The sequence below is a fragment of the Mastigoproctus giganteus genome, chromosome 7, assembly GCF_048544385.1.
Source record: "Mastigoproctus giganteus isolate SK-2022 chromosome 7, ASM4854438v1, whole genome shotgun sequence".
Taxonomy (NCBI): domain Eukaryota; kingdom Metazoa; phylum Arthropoda; class Arachnida; order Uropygi; family Thelyphonidae; genus Mastigoproctus; species Mastigoproctus giganteus.
Window position 1 is genome coordinate 132594845 of NC_143581.1, and position 19901 is coordinate 132614745.

The following is a 19901-nucleotide window of genomic DNA, read 5'->3' on the forward strand; positions in this document are numbered from 1 at the left end:
AAACATCTCTATTTCTGATTGGGCTCGCTCAATCCTAGCTCCATCAGCAAAATCATCTTCAATCTCAACATCTAATCAAGCCATAAATACACCTGTTACAATTCCTCCAATGCCTTCCACGTCACGGCCAACCATAAATACTAAAAACATAGATATAGATGACAAACTTCCTGTCCATGATCATATGGATACATGTGAAAAAGAAGTCCCAGAAGAACCAATCTTAGAGATACATGCTGAGGAAGAGATGGAAGTTCGCCCAATCTTTCCCAGAAAAGAGAAAAAGCCTGAGCGATCCAAGCAAACGCCTACTCGTAAAAAGTCAGAAACAAATACAACTACAAAGCCAATATAATGTGCACAATAATACAATGGAATTGTCGAGGTTTCCGCAGTAACATTGATGACATTCGCAGCCTAATCGATAAATATCACCCCGTAGGTATATGTCTTCAAGAAACTAACCTAACTCCCCAAGTAAACACAGCAGTGAACCGTTACGGTACCTATAGACAAGACCGATGCCTTTCCTGTGGAGCTCATGGTGGAGTGGCAATTCTAATTGACTCCAAAATTCCATGTAAACGCCTCCAACTACAAACATCTTTGGAGGCAGTTGCAGTACGAGTCTCAATCCAGTTTACTTTCTCACTGGTCTCACTCTACCTTTCCCCAAATCAAGAGTATGCATATTCAGACCTAGAAGCATTAGTAATCCAGCTACCACCCCCAGTCTGTATCATGGGAGATTTAAACGGACAGCATCCCATGTGGGGATCCCGTCACCAAGACAAACAAGGTAAATTGATTGAGAAATTATTGGAAGAGCAAAATCTCTCTCTCCTTAATACTGGAATTGAGACATACATCCATTTGCCCACTGGAACAGCCTCTGCAATTGACATTTCCATATGTTCACCTGTCCTATATCCACTGATTGAATGGACAATCTTGAAAAATCCTCTTAATAGCGACCATTTTCCAGTGGTCTGCAAAATATTAATAAATGACATCACGATGGTGAAAAAAGATGGAGGTTTCATAAAGCTGACTGGACAAAATATAAAACAATCGCAGCAATGGACGAACAAATAATCACCACTCAGCCCATAGACAATGCTACAGCTCATGTCACAAACCAAATTTTAATAGCAGCTGAAGCTACAGTTCCTCGGTCATCTGAAAAATATCATAAACACGACACAGCGTGGTGGAATGAAGAATGCAGGATAGCCAAAAGAGAGAAGAATAAGGCTTGGAATCTCTTCCGAAAGTATCCCATTTCCATCAACCTCATAAATTTTAAGAAAGCTAGAGCCAGAGCTAGATATATCCAGCGTAAAAGTAGAAAGGATTCATGGATACGATTCGCCTCCACAATTAATAAAAATACAGATACCCGTGTCATATGGAACAAAATCAGAAGACTTAATGGGAAATTTCTTTCAGTTCCAACTCCACTAATAATCTGGAATGGACAGGAAATAACTAACTCCAAGGAAATCGCAAACTTACTTGCAACTACTTTTACAAATATATCAGCAGTATCGGCATATACCCCATCCTTTCAGAAAACGAAAACTGTAGCTGAAAAATACAGACTAAACTTTAATACCAGCCAACAACTCCAATATAACCAACCTTTCAACATAGAAGAATTGCAAAAAGCTCTGGCTAAGTCTAGGAAGAGTGCAGCAGGACCTGATGGAGTTCACTATGAAATGATTCAACAACTCAATCAAAAATCTCTAAAGGCTTTACTTATGCTATACAACAGAATTTACATGGAAAATTACTATCCAAATTCCTGGCTTCACTCCCTTGTAATTGCCTTTCCTAAACCTGGCAAAGATCATATGATTCCCACGAATTATCGTCCAATAGCACTAACAAGTTGCCTTGGGAAAATCCTCGAGAAAATGGTGAACAACAGATTAACCTGGTTCTTAGAAACATATAATGTACTTAACATAAATCAATACGGCTTTCGTAAAAATAGATCATCTCTAGATCCCATGATAAAAGCAGAAGCAAATATCCGAAATGCTTTTCTAAGGAATGAGCATCTAATAATGATCAGTCTCGACATAGAAAAGGCCTTTGATACTACCTGGCAATACGGCATTCTTAAAGATCTCCACAGCATTGGTTTGCGAGGCAACTTACCACTCTTAGTAAAAAATTTCCTGAAAGTCAGAACCTTCCAAGTAAAATATCAAAACAATCTGTCACAAATATATACTCAGGAAGAAGGAGTTCCTCAGGGCTCAGTACTGAGTGCAACCTTGTTTTCAATCAAAGTAAATTCTATTACAAAAGACTTGCCAAAAACAGTGGAAACATTCCTATATGCAGATGATGTTACTATTTCGTGCCATTCACAAAACATGAACATGATTGAAAGGCAGTTACAAAGCGCAGTGAAAAAAATAGAATTATGGACTAAAAACAATGGCTATAGAATATCACAACAAAAAACAATAGCTGTACACTTCTGTAGAAAACGAAAAATGCATCTAGATCCAGAAATAAAACTAGAAAACCAGCTGATACCTCTAACAAATAGTATACGTTTCCTTGGCCTGATTCTTGACAAAAAGCTTAACTTTTTGGAACACATCAAATACCTCCGAACAACCTGTCAAAAAAAACTAAATATTCTCCGAGTTCTTTCTGCAATGAAGTGGGGAGCCGATCGGTTCACACTGCTTCACCTATACCATGCTATAATCAGATCAAGACTAGACTATGGAGCCCCTGTGTATAGTTCGTGTAGACCAAGTGTCATCAAATGGCTCGATTCCATACATCATAGTGCCTTACGAATCTCTTTAGGTGCATACAGAACATCACCAGTCCAAAGTTTATATGCAGAGACTCACGAGCCCTCATTATATCTCCGGAGGCAAATGCTGCTATTAAACTATGCAATTAAAATCCGAAGTCTTCCTCATCATCCTACTTGGCAGTATCTTTTTAACCCACAGTGGGAAATTCTCTACAACAATAAACCTACAGTGAATAAACCAGCTGGAATACGACTAAAAGAAATAGTTTCAAAATGGGGCCTAAGCTTCGACAACATTCATGAGGATAATAGCATAAGTATTCCACCATGGTACACTTTCACGCCTAACTGTGACACTTATTTCCAACAATGGGGAAAAAGCACTCTAGCAAATGTCAACATAAAACAGATGCATGCAGCCCACTCATCACAGTTCCCTGAATACCTTCATATATATATACAGATGGCTCTAAAACAGACACCAAAGTTGGTGCTGCAGTGGTATTTCCACACACTGTTATCTCACAGCAACTCCCAAACCAATGCAGCAGCTATTCTGCCGAGCTATTTGCCATACTAATAGCCTTAAAATACATAGCATCTTCCCCGCATCAGAAACATCTCATATACACAGATTCATTGAGTGCAATACACGCTCTGCAACAAAGGCAGACTCCATCGCATCCCATTCTTCATCAGATACAAACTCATCTTGTGAAACTCAAAAGTAAAATGAGGCAAGTAAAATTCTGTTGGATTCCAGGACATACAGGCATTGAAGGTAATGAAAGAGCCGATAGAGCAGCAAAGAATCCTACAAACACAGACCTAACGCTTTACAAAGTTCCACATTTCGATTACAGGCCTATTATAAAACAAATTCTCCATACACAGTGGTCACAAATGTGGCAAAATGAATCAAACAATAAACTGTTTCAAATAAAACATGAACTTCAGCCATGGAAATCGAGTCTTCGTAAAAATCGGCACGAAGAAGTCATTTTAACCAGACTGCGCATTGGACATACTCATCTCACGCACTTTCACTTATTCACCAAAGCAAATCCCCCAGAATGTTTTCACTGTTCTTGTCAACTCACTGTAAAACATTTCCTTATAGAATGTCCACAATACCACATGGCGCGACAGTCAGCCTTCCATCTCCCTTTAAATTTCCAAGATTCTCTGACCTTATCACAAATCCTAGGCGATAACTCCAACATTGAAAATATATTCACTTATTTAAAATTAATAGGATATTTTGATCAGATATAAATCATATTTAAGAAACATAAACATTAATAGATAGGCGCAATATGGCCAAAGTTGCTTTTGCGCCAAAAAAAACCCTACAACAACCAACCACTCACTGTTTCCTGCAGTTCGCTGAATATGAAATTCATTGAAAGGCAACTACAAATCTCACTAAACAATATTGAACTATGGATGACACAGAATGGTTACAGACTATCTCATCAAAAATCTAGTGCCATTCACTTTTGTAACAAACGAGGGAGTCATCCTGACCAAGAGCTACACCTGACAAATCATCCTATCTCAGTTATGAGTAGCATTCGCCTCCTCGGTCTAATTTTTGATAGGAAACTTAATTTTTTAGAACATATCAAATATCTCTGGACAACCTGCCAGAAAAAAATGAACGTTCTCAGAGTTCTTTCTTCTACAACATGGGGTGCAGACCGTTACACCTTACTTCACCTGTATAGAACTCTAATTAGATCTTGTCTTGATTATGGAGCCCCGGTGTATGACTCTGCTAGGGACAGTGTGCTAGTACGGCTTGCTCCTGTTCAACATTCTGCCCTCAGGATTGCTACAGGTGCTTATAGAACATCGCCAGTACAAAGTCTCTACGCTGAAGCCCATGAAGTTCCACTCTGCCTCAGAAGAAAGGTGTTACTTCTGAATTATGCTGCTAAAATTCAAAGCAGGCCTACCCATCCAATTTGGCCTATACTTAGTGATCCACAGTTTAAAATGTTCTACAGAAATAAACCCAGAGCAGTCCAACCTACTGGCATCAGATTACAGGCTCTATCTGAAAGCTGGAATGTACACCTTGAAAAAGTCCTCCAAGATCCAAACACTTCAGTTCTCCCATGGTCCTGTATTAATCCATCCTGTGACAATTACTTCCTGAACTGGGGAAAAGATTCCCTTGCAAATATTAACGTGCGACAACTTCATACTGCTCACACACAAAATTATCCGCATTTCATAAAAATATACACAGATGGATCAAAGTCTGATAGTGGAGTAGGTGCTGCAGCAGTTTTCCCTTCTAACACCATCTCTGTATCTCTGCCTACTGAATGCAGCAGTTATACAGCTGAGTTATTCGCCATTCAACTTGCCCTAGAAAATATTGTCCATCGCTCCATTAAAAAAAAGTATACTATATACCGACTCGCAGAATTCACTAGTAGCACTACAAAACACCTCTTCACCAACCAATCCTTTAATAAAAACCATAAGAAGTAAGATGATTCTTATTCAGGAATGCCAGCAAGTAGTCATCTTCTGCTGGATCCCAGGTCACACTGGGATCCCAGGAAACGAATGCGCAGACTATGCCACAAAACATCCATCTAACCCACCATCTTCAGGCTTTTGCATTCCATATGTCGATTACAGACCTATGATACGAAGAACATGTAAGGAACAATGGACACTTCTATGGCAAGCTCAAACGGATAATAAGCTATTGGAAATAAAACCAGAACCACAGTTATGGACCTCTAGTTTTCGTACTAACAGAAAGGAAGAAGTAATCTTAACCAGAGCATGAATCGGCCACAGCCAGTTTACTCACCTATTTCTCCTCACGGGAAATGATCCTCCACAGTGTTTTCAATGCAACTGTCAGCTAACAATGAAGCACATTCTTGTTGAATGCACTCTGTACAAATATGCTTGGCAATATTCATTCAGCTTCCTTCCAAATCTAAAAGAACTATTAAAACTCTCTCATATCATAGGCAACGATGCTAATCCCTTGGAGTTATTCTGCTTTCTTAAATGACTAAAATTATATGATCGTCTCTGACTGTTTCCATAACAGTCACCATTGATAACTTTCATATCACTGATAGGCACAATATGGTCTAAGCAGCCCTTGCGCCAAAAATAACAATAACAACAATAACAACAAAAACCCTGAAAAACTCCCTACTGATCTCAAATCATATAGACCAATAGCCCTACTCCCTGTACTAGGGAAAATATATGAAAGACTAATATATAGCAGATTAGCTCAATATTACACAGAAGCAGGTTTGCATTCCAACAATCAGTATGGTTTTAAGCAGAGCAATTCCACAGAGGATGCCATGCAGCACCTACTGACAACAGTTAAAAACACAGAGGAGAAATATATGCTGGCAATCTCCACTGACTTTGCTGGGGCATTTGACTCACTCTGGTGGCCTAGTGTCCTTGGGAGACTTCGCCAGGTGCCCCACAAAACCTCTATAAAGTAGTAAACAGCTACCTTACAAATAGAAGTGTCTCAATACGCACAAGGTTCCAGGAATTGACACGCCCTGTGAATAAAGGCGCCCACAGGGTTCAATCCTTGGCCCTTTCTTTTGGAACATTGTTCTGGACAAATTTCTGGCCTTGGATCTGGGCCCCATGGAAAGCCTGACCTTCGCAGAAAAGCCTAACATGATTTTCCTTGTAAAAGGTAACTCATGAGTGGTTGTAGAGCAAAGAGCAAACACCGCGCTCTTCAGGTGCAGGAGTGGGCACAAATGCACATGCTCAAAATATCGCCTGAAAAAACCAAACAAATACTTCTAAAAGGCAATTTGGACATAAGCAGACATCCACAAATCAAAATTAACACAACCACTATAAAAATGGTAACAGAACTAAAATATCTTGGAGTGGTCTTTGATTCAAAACTAACTTTTTTACCCCCATTTGATCTACTTGGCGAAGAAAGTGAGAAATTATGCAGGTATGATTGCCAGGATCAGTCGAGCAGACTGGGGGCTCAAAAGAAAGACCCTGTTGGTCGTATACCATGCAATGTTCCTACCTGTTATCACCTATGGAGCCGGTACGTGGTTCATCCGCTCGGCCATAGTAAGAAATAGGAATAAATTAGAATCAATACAAAGGACAATACTACTCACTATTACCAGAGCATGTCGCACAGTAAGCACACCTGCACTACAGTTGCTGGCTGGAACTCTCCCACTTTACCTGGAAGTAGCCAAAAGAGGCTTATATTATAGATTTGAAAAGGGCATGCCCACAGAATTTCTGGGGATAGCCCTTGACACAACCAACACCTTCAATGATGAAAGAAAAAGAATAGCCACAAAGCTCCATGAGCAAACAAAGTGGGATCAGGAAACCAGAGGTCTGGTTACCAAACGGTTTCTGCCACTGGTGTCAATGGTTAGCCCAGAGCCACCTAAGTGGTATGCCCCTGGACTTTTTACAACATTTATATTGACAGGTCACGGCTCCCTAAAGGCGAAACTAACCTCCTTAGGCCTGACCGATGACCCAAACTGCACCTGTGGCAAAAGTGAAGACTGGGCACACATTCTATATGAATGTATAATATATGACATCCCCATAACACAGCTAATAGCACAGATTGGTCCCCTTCCCAGGAGAGAAGAACATCTGTTCATCATAGAAGAGCAAAATTATGAAGCTTTTACATCTTTCACACAGAAAGTATTCGAGATGCACAGAGCAATCCAAAGAATGGCAATTCATCCCCCCCCCAGCAATTAGACAATAATCAATAGTAAAATTGCCCAAGTTTCCCACCACACCCAGACGATGACTTAAAAACTTTAGGACAGCAGTATTCTGCACCCTGACAGAAACCTGATATAACAAAACTCCCCAGGACTACCCTGCCATATGTAGGAACCTACGGCCCCACACCAAATAAGTAACCATGCAAGGGAGGGAGATGTACAGGCAGCCAGGGAAGCAGATTAACTGAACAATATCAGTAAGCTAGTAGCAAGGGGATCCAATGTAGAATGAAAGAAGAATGAATGAATGAAAATGAAAGATAGAATGAATAGGCTGGGCACTGAGTGAACTAGGAATTATGGTAAAAGGGAATAAATGGCAGTTTTGGTGAAAGAAAGAGTGACCTAGCATGAGGGAAAGAGAGTGTGAATGGGAATGAGTGGAAGAGCTAATGTAATTGGCCGAAAAAATACAAAGTTAAAAATAACTTACATTACTTTACATATACTGTACTAACAAACATTTACTAACCACATAAACAATATCACTGCATTCTCCCCTGGCCTGCAAAAAAAAAAAAAAAAAACTTGCAGCTAGGCCTGCACCACAACTGAAGAATAACAGTAAGTTGAGGTGCCCAGAGAGTGCAGTGCAGAAAGAAGTAAGAGTCGAATAAATGAGATGAGATCTAGAAGAATGAATAAAAGTGTGTGTGAGAAAAAAAAAAAAACACAAACCATAAATGCTACAGTTAAGTATACACTAACTTGTTTTAATTAGTATTTAAATTTACACTACACATCATTGCATCCCCTCCTGGTGTGTGAGAAAAAGATGAATGAGTTGAGTGGGAAAAAAAAAAAAAAAAAAAAAATGTGTGTCCCACCCCCTTGCCTGGTGGGTTCCCCACTGCCAGCTAACATATCCCACCCCTGGAGCGGGATGGGCAGCTTGACCTTCATACCGGATTCAACACTGCTTGGACATGACACTGACGAAGACATTCTATGGCTTTGCTGCCAACACGCCATTGGCGATCTGAACTGGTTCCCTTTAAAACCCCATCCCCAGGCGGTGGAGATGGATCTCTGTCTCCTCTCCTCCCTGCCTACCCCCCATACTTTGCCTGGTGGGGCTCGTCTCCACTGACCTCTTTGAGGATGCCTACTCTATCATCCCTATTCTTCTATCTGTTTCCCCCCAGTCTTCAGTCTCTCCCCTCTCTCTCTCTCTCTCACTAAATCGACCAAGGTACACCCTTAAAAATGCCGCCAAATTCTAATCAACGTCTAAATTCGACCAGTTTCGTCTAAATCTCTAAGACAACAAACACTATTAGCTTTTATCTAATGTATAGCCTCACGTCTAAATTTAATAACATCAAAAGTTTGCCCAACCTATTAGGCCTTTAACATATCTCTTTAGCGTTCAACCCCAACCAGTAATTTCCTAACAGCAATCCCATTAAGCACTAATGTCAAATGCATAAATTTTTTTTTTTTTTTTAAGGTCCTAGCCACTGAAATCACAGGAAACTAGGTGGCAGGACCTGCCAGAGCAATTTGTTGTGATACTGGATACACCCGGCTAGCCTTCACGTGGCAGGGTATGGGCAATGTCAGGCCCCACTAGGGGCCTGGCAGCCAATAAGCCGGTCAAACAATGGGCACAACATATCATACTGCACAGACATGGCCCACACACTTTCAAGTTTCTGGCTTGACAGTGTACTGTCCTCGATACAGCAAAACACACACGGAGTTGGGAGAAATCCCAGGTGCCGTTTGACACGAACATACCTTATGTAGGCAGAAAATTAAGCTATAAATTGGGTTATAAACTAATGATGGTATTCTGCATTCATATCTTGAACTGCCTCAGCATATTTATTGAAAAACCAAGGTTTATGTGACAAAATTTTGGAGTAGAATGTGAATAAAGGATTTCATCTTTACAAGAATAAATTCATTAATATGATGTGAGCCAACATTTAGATCAGCAGATTTGAAACAGTAATCCAACCAAGGAAAAGAAGAATAAAAATCGAGGCATTAATACAGATCACTCATTTTGCATTCCAGTAATGCCAAATGATGCAGGCTGTGAATAGCCATAAGAAAGAGTGACTCCATTGGAGAAGAGATAATCAACAACGTGATCTGAAGCATACCTACTGTCATTGACTTTGAAGGGTTGTTGGTGAGAAAAAAATACTGATTGTTGGGCATGTGAATATGATTGTCTAGAATAGCAGATTATTATTATTATTATTATTAGCCATATGGTGCAAGGAAGCCTGAGACTTATGCTGCACCAGCCAAAAAAAAATTCTGAGTTATCCTGAGAGATAAAGAAATAGAAGGGAATCACCAAGAAAGAGAATTATGATGATATCCAATTTGGGACCCTGGGTGTGCCAAGCCATACTCACCAGATGTGAGCCCCTGGGGGTGATGTTAGTCAATAGATAACTGTTGGCTAATATGCCTGAGCCTGTTAGAATATGTTCTCATAAGAGAATACTCATAATTAATGGTCTTCTCTACTCCTCTATTTCAGTTGCATCAAGTAAGTGATATTTGTTTTCTTTGTTGTGAAAATCATGTTTTTTTTTTTTTTTCAAACTGTGACATGCTGTATAATTTGTTTCCAGATTCTGAATTAATGAAAGAATTAATTTAAAAAATTAATTCTTACATTAATGTTACTCTGTTATGTTACCAATATAAATAAATAAAATCAGCTATAAAAAATTTTTACACATGCCTGAATTATGATGTAGTGTTTACATTATCTAACTGTTTGTTTTATTTCAGGATGTTTACTTATTGCTTAAGAAATGGTGATTTCATGCTTTATAATACCATAACTTACAATAACCATTGTGTTTTGAAATCCATCATCATCCAGTTACAATATACATCTGGAAACAGAACTTGGATAATCAGTGGAGCTACAGATGGAAAAATCAAATTTTGGAACTACTCAGAATATTTTAATAAAATAACTGCTCTTGCAAATACAGGTGATTTTTCCAAGCAGCCCAAAGATATGTTTTTACAAGAGAATAGATCTCTGGAGGGAATACATTTAGAAACTGATAATTTAGAATTCAAATTCCATCAATCGGGAATTAATGCCTTGGCATTGTTCTGGTTATCAGGTGAGAGTTTTTTGTATCTCTGTGTTTTTCTTACCATAATAGAAAATGTTTCAACCTTTGATCATCTGATCAAAGGTTTCATGATATGATGGATATCATCTGATGAAGTATTATTATCTCTTGTATATACTAATAAAATGTTAGGGCAAAAGTCTCAAGCTGTGATATGTATAGTGCAATTGCATTATTACTCCATAGCTGAAATTGGCGAAGTTAAAGAAAGCTCACATGAGAAGCACGCAAAAGTTCGATAAATTTACCTGTAAAAGTACTTTGCTGTAACAGTATTTCTATTGTTGCTCGCTCGGTAAACATACAGTGGGTGTTATCAGTCAGGAGTAGAAATTGAACCCCACTGAAGATTGAAACCCTCCCGAAGTGGAGGGGGTAACCTGACCTTTTTTCTTTAGAATCACTGGTGGACTAGTGGATAAATTGTTTATTAAGAAAAAAAAAAAAAAGGCAAAGGTTTTGAAAAAGTTTACCAGTGAAACTACATTACGAACATTTTTTATGACACCAGAACTTCCAATATGACTCTATTGGTGATTCAATTAGTGATTCTAAAGAAAAAAGGTCAGGTTACCCCCTCCACTTTGGGAGGGTTTCAAGCTGGGATTCGACTCCTACTCCAGACTGATAACACCCACCGTCTGTTTACCGAGCGAGCAACAATACAAATGCCATTACGGCAAAGTACTTTTACCAGTAAATTTCATTGAACTTTTGCATGCTTCTCTTGTGGGCTTTCTTTACATTAGCCCTGAAACTTTAAGTCAAACTCAAGTTTGTATATTAAGCATCATTATTATAAAATCTCATATTATATGTTCTTTCTAATATGTCGTGTTAGAAACATAGCAACCATATTGAATATAGCAGTGGAAGCAGTAAAAGTAAAAAGCATGGATAGTATGATTTCCTATCCACTTGTGAAGGATTTCACAATATGAGATGTTATAATAATGAAGCCTAACTTAAAAACTTAAGTTTTTCTTGTAATAATAATGTAATCATGTAATAATAATGCAATTGCACTAAAGAATACCTTTATATATTTAAAATCCTTATAGCAACCAATAATGCATAGCCCCTCCATTGTTATTTTTCATATGTCATTCTTATTTCATTTTATTTTATCAATATATAAAGATATAGAGGAAGTCAGAAAGTAAGGTTCCCTGTTTTATCCTGAAAGAACATATTCAGCCATTCAGCTGCAAGCAATTGCATGCACACATTACTGTGCACTCCATTATGTCACTAGTTGAAACAAACAACCAAATACAATGTACAAGGGGAGGTTGAAAAGTTTCTGTCCTCTAAGAAGGAATGCTGGAAAGTTGTAAAAACCATTTATTTTTCAACATAAATTCACCCTAAAGTCAAAACACTTTCTAGCACGATCCACTAGCTTTCTTAACCCATTCAAACAAAATTCAGAAGATTTTGATGCAAATTGCTTGTTGTTTGCATCCATTACAGCATTGTCACTATTGAATTTCTATCCTTCCAAGTCCTTGGAGATTTGGAAATAGAAAATAGTCCAATGCAACTAAATCTGGTGAGTAGGTTAGATGCTATAATAGCTTGAACCCAAGTAAAGCAATGTTGCCTGAGTCATAAATGCTTGCTGATTCATTGTTTTGATGCATTCCATTTTTTTCCGCCATTCATTTGAACGAGGATTTTGTGGTTTTCCTATTACAAGAGGTTGTTCAAAGTCTCCCAGCATATTTGTACACAATAGTACAGTCAAGTGTTCCCTAGAAATTTTTCCGCCCTGGCACTTTTTGTTTTTTAGACTCATTGTTTTTTCAGGAAGAGCTTTAAAAAACAACCCTGTTTCGTCACAGTTGTAAATATTCTTAGGTTCAAAATCACGACATAAATCTTCCAATTTGACGGTCCACTCTCTGTTACAACCGCAGTATCAACAGATCCACCTTCACCACTTATGGTTTTCCAAGACATTTTATGCCGAGTTTTGAACTTGTCTAGCCATCCCACAGAAGCCTTGAACTCATTTACTCCCATAGATTTCGCAACCTCCAAAGTCTTTTTCCTAATAATAGGTCCATTAATGGGAATTTTTTAGCACGTTCGCAACAAAACCACTCATACGTAACATTGTCAATTTGAAGTCCAACAGTTTTCGGGATTAATGAGTTCAACTTTATCTTTTAAAGTTAAATGTTTATGAGAAGACATTGTGCACTTCACACGACACTGAACAAAACTGAAACTCAAAAGACGAAAGGTTGACAAAATCCCCCCCCCCCCCGCACACACTGAATTCATCAGAAGTTTTACACGTGCCTTAAAATTCTTGAAAAAGGGTTTAGAACCACGACGTAAACCTTGATAAAATTCAGAGAATCGGAAATAGAAAATAAACACACAATTGAGGCAATACGTGGAAGAAACGTTCCTAGAAAAAGGGCCGTGAGCTCGCCCGCTGTCTGTTATTGGGATATCAAATTAAGTGCTAATCTAAACGAAACAGTGCAGATTGCGTGTCCGCATCCGTTACAGAGAATGTCCGCTAGACAGAAGCTTAAAACACGTTAAAACCAATAGAGGAGAGTTGGGGAATTTGAAAATGTCCATTGTAGAGAGATGTCCGTTAAAGAGAGGTGTCCGTTAGGAGAAGTTTCACTGTATTTGCTGATGCTATCGAGACAGTGTTAGGTGGGTCGGAAACTTGCTAGTTTGGGGGAGATTTACAGACTAAAATATTAACGGTAGCCACAGGCAGAAGCCAAAGTGATTCTTGCATTGCTTCTATTGAAATGAACAGCAGCCTAGAGAGCAAGTTGCTGGGGATTTCAAGAGCTGCTGGTAGTCATCATGGAACAAGTAAATACATGGGCTGCATTAGGATAACTAAGAGTAAGAACAAATGTCCAGTGCTAGAAGTATAGTAAATAAAATTGATGAATTTGAAGTGCTGATCAAAACATAAAAGGCATATATTGTTAGGATATCAGAGACATGGTGTCACACAAATACAAGCAGTTGAGAATTGGAATTTGATGAGTACAATATGTACAGAAAGGATAGACAGGGCAGGAGATGTTATCCTGTTAGTTAATAACACAAAATCTAAGGAAGTGCATCCAGTTGACATGGGTGGACAGTGCAATGTTGAGTCTGTTTGGTGTAACATAAACACTGGGATAGGGAAAATGAGAATAGGAGTATGTTATAAGCCTAATAAAGCTGATTAATACAATGAAACAGTGGTGCAGAGAAATAGAATGGGCCAGTAAATCAGAATGTCTTGTAATGGCAGATTTTAACTTTCCAGATATTGACTGACACTTGTGGTTTGGTCACTCGCACCCTAGCAAGACTTTTGTGGATTTATTGGAGGATTGTTTTCTACAGCAACATGATCGAGGGGCAACCAGTGGGAGTAATACCCTTGTTCTGATTATCAACAGTGATGATGCATGCATTAGGAATTTGCAGATAAAGGAACCACTAGGTGACAGTAATCACAGTGTACTGATGTGGGATTTACTTAAAGATGTAACTACCATCAAGTGTAAAGGGAAGGGTTTTTGTTTTCGTAAAGTGACTACAGTGATCTCAGGCAGTTTTTAAATTCTATAGAGTGGCATCAACTGATGATGTTACCAATGGTGAATTCTAAATGGGAAGCCTTCAGAGACTTAATCTTGGAGGCTACTAGGCTTTTCATACCAACTTAGAAATACTGTTCAAGGTTCAGGCCTAAATGGATGTTGGATCAATTAATGAGGCTCATGGGAGAGAAGAAAAATGCATGGGTGGGATGCATTTAAATTATCAGGCGACACAGAATCGTATGACAGATATAAGCTAGTCTGTATTGAAGTCACAAAGGAGGTTAGGCAGGCAAAAGCAGATTACAATAAATCTTTGGCAAAAGATGCAAAGAAAAACAGCTACGAGTTCTTTACTTATGTAAATACTAGAGGGAAGGGGATGAATCATATTGGTCCACTTAACATAGATGGTTTGACTATTGATGATCCTGCACAAGTAGCTGATAAACTGAATGAGAGTTTTGAATCTTCATTCACACATGAGGAGTTATTCAAGGAGGGGATTGCCAGAAGTTTATCAAACTCTAACAGGGAGCAAAATGATTTTGCAATAACTGAGAGTAAAGTGGAGGCAAAATTGTTGAAGTTAAACATAAAAAAGGCACTTGAGGCCATAGGATCTATCCAGTTATAATGAAGGAGGCCGCAAGGGAAGTATGCAAATCCTTAACCATAATTATGAGAGCATCTTTAGAGTCAGGGAGGTCCCCATGGACTGGAGATGTGCAAATGTATCCCAAATCACAAAGGGGGGGTTCAAAGGATGACACAAATAATTATAGACCTGTTAGTTTAACTTCTGTTCTGGAGAAAATATTGGAGTCACTGGTTAAAGAGGTGATACAGGATCACCGAGACAAAACAGCAGCAATAGTTCGGACACAGTTTGTTAAGGGGAAATCTTGTCTGACCAATCTGATTGGATACTACGATGTGGTCACAAAGGAACTAGATGCTAAAAATAATTTTTATATCGTATACTTGGATTTCAGGAAAGCTTTTGATACTGTTGCACATGGATGACTGCTGTAAAATTGGAGCGGTATGGCATTAAGGGAAAGTTGCCGCAATGGATAAAGGAATAGTTGAGTGGGAGATGACAGAGAGTGGTAATAAATGGACACTGCTCTATGTAGACTAATGTTATTAGCGGAGTCCCCTAGGATTTGATGCACTGCCCATTGTTGTTTTGTGTATTTATCAATGATATCAATGAAGGTATATCAGGCTTAATGTCCAAGTTTGCAGATGATACAAAGACTGGCAGGGTTGTTAATGTTAGTATGCTTCTGTAACAGGACCTTGAAACGATAGGCAGATGGGCTGAGAAGTGGCAACTGAGTTTAACATCGAAAAAATGCAAAGTACTACATATGGGTAGCAGTAACCCAAGAGAAACGTACCAACTCTTTGGTACTACACTCAAGGAGGTGGAGAAAGAATAAGATTTAAGAAGTAATTGTGCAGTCAGATATGAAGTTTTCTGAGCAGTGCAGACAGGTTGCTAGAGCAGGTCATGAAGTTTTGTCAATGATATGTAGGAATTTCACTAACAGAGACAAGGAGGTGATTATCCCTTTGTATAAGGCATTGGTCAGGTCACAACAGTACTGTATACAGATCTGGAGGCCTAATTTTTGGAAGGATGTAGAGTTGCTAGGACGAGTCCAGAGAAGGGCAAGATTGGTGAGAGGAACAAAGGGGTGTACTTATGAAGAAAGGCTTAAGATCTGCAAGTTGCAACATCTTAGAGACTAGGCATCTGCGGGGTGATCTGATTGAGGTGTATAAGGCCTTGAATGGTTTTAGCAGGCTCAATGTTGACAGGATACTAAAAACTTGAGGGGACATAGATTCAAATTGAGGAAAGACAGTTGTAGAATAGATGTGCGGAAGTTTGCCTTTAGGCAACGTGTAGTTGATTTCTGGAAAAGGCTTCCATCTGTTGCTGTGGAAGTTGATAGTTTAAATAAATTTAAGGCTGAACTAGACAGGTTTTTAGAGCATCCGGATGGGTGAAATGGGGGCATAAGTTCAATTTGAGGAAAGATAGTTCTAGAATAGATGTGCAGAAGTTTGCCTTTAGCCAATAGGTAATTGATTGCTGGAACAGACTTCCATCTGTTGTTGTGGAAGTTGATAGCTTAAATAAATTGAAGGCTTAACTAGACCGACATTTGGGGCGACTAGATGGGCAAAATGGGAAAGGGTTTTTTTTTTTTTTCTTGGCTGATGCTGTATAAGCTTGCTTTCTTGCATCATATGCCAGATCTTCCAACAGTGCTGCAGGGCCGAATGGTGTTCATTACATTATGCTGAAGCACTTACTTGAAGAGGACTAGTGTACCTTATTGATTTTCTATAATTTGATCTTCTGTGAACATGCCTATCCTTCCTGGCGCCATTCTTTTGTTATCGCCTTACCAAAACCAGGCAACGACCCTTCCCTGGTCCAAAATTATAGGTCCATATCTCTCACAAGCTGCATGGGTAAAATTTTCGAAAGGGTGGTTCATACAAGGCTCACTTACATCCTGGAGTCACAGAATCTCCTACTTGATCATCAGTTTGACTTTTGGAAGAACAGAACAAGACATGCTTATTGTCATGAAACAACATCTAGTCGTGGTAAACTTAGATCTTAAAAAGGCATTTGATACATGGCGTCATGGTATTAATATAGATCTTTGCCATCTGGAACTTAGGGGCCTTTTGCTTGAAATAGTTGAAAATTCCTGCAATTGCATTCTTTTCAGGTCCGATATAAAAACATATGCTCTGCAGGTGCTCACATCTGGTGAGTATGTGCTTGGCACACCCAGGGTCCTGAGCTTGGATATCATCTTTCTTCGCAACTCCCTTCTACTTTTCTCTCTCTCTCTCTCTCTCTCTCTCTCTCTCAGGGTAATTCAGAATTTTTTTTTTTTTTTTGGCTGATGCAGCAAAAGCCTCAGGCTTCCTTACACCATATGGCTACTGCTACTATCTCGCATTCAGGAAGAAGGTGGTCCTGCATGGATCAATACTTAATTCAAGTATTGATCCATACTTGGATCAATACTTGAATTAAGTTAAGCAATCTGAGTTAGCAGCATGACACAAGATATCCCAAAAACTATTGAAACTTATATGTATGCAGATGACTTTACCATTTCCTGTTATTCTCAAAGTATGAATACCATCGGACGGCTGCTCCAACTTGCTGTGGCCAAAATAGAATCCTGGACTTCGTAGAATTGTTATCAACTATTAGAAAAGAAATGCACTGCCACTCACTTCTACAAGGGACCGGCTCTCCATCCTGATCCTGAATTGCAAATAAACAATACTCCAATCCCACTTGTTACTATCATTAGATTTCTTGGACGTAGGAAATCAATACTGCTCCACTACGCTGCTAAGATCCATAGTCTTTGATTGCATCTTAGTTGGGAGTATGTTTATAATACTTGGTGGGACGTGTTCTATGAGAGTAAGACAAATGAAAGTAGACTTGCTTCACTCAGAATTAAAGAGCTTTCTCAGAGTTGGAATATTGATTTAAGTGATTTTTTTCAGGACACAAATGCACATGTTCCACCCTGAATGTACGTTTCTGCCTCTTAAGATATACATTTTCTTCAGTGGGGGGAGAATATCATTCTTCCCATGCCAGTGAAATCTATACTGATGGATCAAAAACTGCCAGTATGGTAGGTGCTGCCACAGTTTTTCTTTCACTTTCTCTTACAGTCTTACTACCATTAGCCTACAGCATCTTCACTGCTAAATTATATGCCATCAAGTTAGCACTTAGTAAAATTATCGAACATTCCATCTCACCTGCCATAATTTACACCAACTCCCTCAGTGCTGTCTTTGCCATAAAGAAGAATTTCTCATCCTATCTTGAAATATATTCATTCCCAGCTTTTCTCCTGCAGTGTGTCCAATCAGACAGTCAGTTTTTGCTGCCGTAGCTATTCTGGAATTCTGGGTAATGAAAGTGCTACCTTGTCACTAAACATCCTCAAACTGCTCTCTCTCTCACAACATCCTCAGGTTCCCCATAGTGACTAAAAGCCTATCATTTGCAAAGCATGCTACAACAACTGGTCACAGATCTGGAAAAGTAAACTTTACCAGATAAAACAAGATTCAAAGCTGTGGCTCTCTGGCTTCCTGTGAAATAAAAGAGAGGAAGTGGTATTGGCAAGACTGAGAATTGGACACACTCATCATACTCATCTTTTCCTATTTTTGGGAGAAAACCCATCTCATTGTTCATCCTGTCGCTGACAACTTATGCTCCGTCATTTTCTAGTGACTTAGTCCCTTACATTCAGCCATCTGGTCAAACATTTTTCAGTCGCTCACCACGTCGAACATCTTACATGATTTATCTTATATCTTAGGAAATGAAGCATATATAGAATCACTTTTAATGGTTTTTTTTTTTTTTTTCTGTTAGTTGTTGGCGCATCAGCTTCTGTGGCCATAATGCACTTCCCAAGGTTTTTGCACTACTCTGATAGCCCATTTGGGTTGCCAGGCAGGCACTTTACCCACTTGGCTAGCCTGGCTGGCACTTTTAATGTATTTAAAATGTATTATCTTGTACAAGAGCATATAATCTAACATCTTTAATGATATGCTGCATGTGAATAAACAGACACAATTTGGCCTCAGTAGCCCTTGCATCGTTAAATCCAGTACCAACAACACACGGGATACAACACATAAATAGTATACTGGCAATATAGAAAACAGTAATATATTGTTTATTATATTTGGTTTATAAAAGTAATATATTTGGTTTATAAAAAGAGTTTGGTTTTATTATGAAAGAGAGTTTGGTTTTATTATGAAAAGTAATTAGAAACCAGTTTGACATGCAACTTCTCATTGGATGGGAAATACATCCTGGCAGGTCAGTCACATTTAGGTTTGTATCTCTTTTATTCATCTCAGTTTATAGGTCCAATCTTTGTGATGAGTCTGCATCTGTGGGGATGGTAATTGGGATGTGCCCAATCCTCTTCAGCACCACAGATACATTTAGGATCCTGAATGAGGACCAGTTGGCATAGTTTTGCATTCAGGGAACCATACCCTGTTAGCAAAAATATGGTATATAGTCCTGGTGCAAATCAGGACTATATACCAAAACAACCACGGAAAGTAGGTTCTTACCTGTGGTAAGAACCTCCTAGTAACGTCCCATTTGTCTGATTGGTCCCACCAGTCCTGCCACTTCTGGTACAGATAGATTTGTATTTTTTTCCTATTTCAGGTTGGTTAGTAGATTAATATTGATCTGTAAGATTGGGATCTGCTTCCTAAGTCTATAGTTGGGGCCTATTCGGATCATTTATATGTCAAGTGGCAGTGCACCAGCCAGGTGCACTGCCAGTTGACTTGCAAAGCAGGGGTACTGACTGTGCAGCATGCCCTAGTTATTATGAGAAATATAATATGCTGTTCTTGTTTATACTCTGGCACAACCACTAGGTCAGTGAAGTTTACAATAAATCAATCAATACAAATGTTAATTGTATTTAGCAGTCACGGGCTTGAAGCCCAGTCCACTCAAAGAACGTGTGCTACTGCACTCGTGCTCCTGACCTGGCTA

The 19901-nt window shown here is 39.0% G+C and overlaps 1 protein-coding gene across 1 annotated transcript in view; it reads left to right on the plus strand.

Annotated features, from left to right (window-relative positions):
• LOC150083207 (tRNA (34-2'-O)-methyltransferase regulator WDR6) overlaps positions 1-19901 on the plus strand; it is a 760490-nt gene that overhangs the window by 661278 nt on the left and 79311 nt on the right. The window contains exon 21 of the mRNA XM_090378434.1: positions 10351-10697. Coding sequence (XP_090234560.1) covers positions 10351-10697 — 347 coding nt within the window. The remainder of the gene's footprint in view (positions 1-10350; positions 10698-19901) is intronic.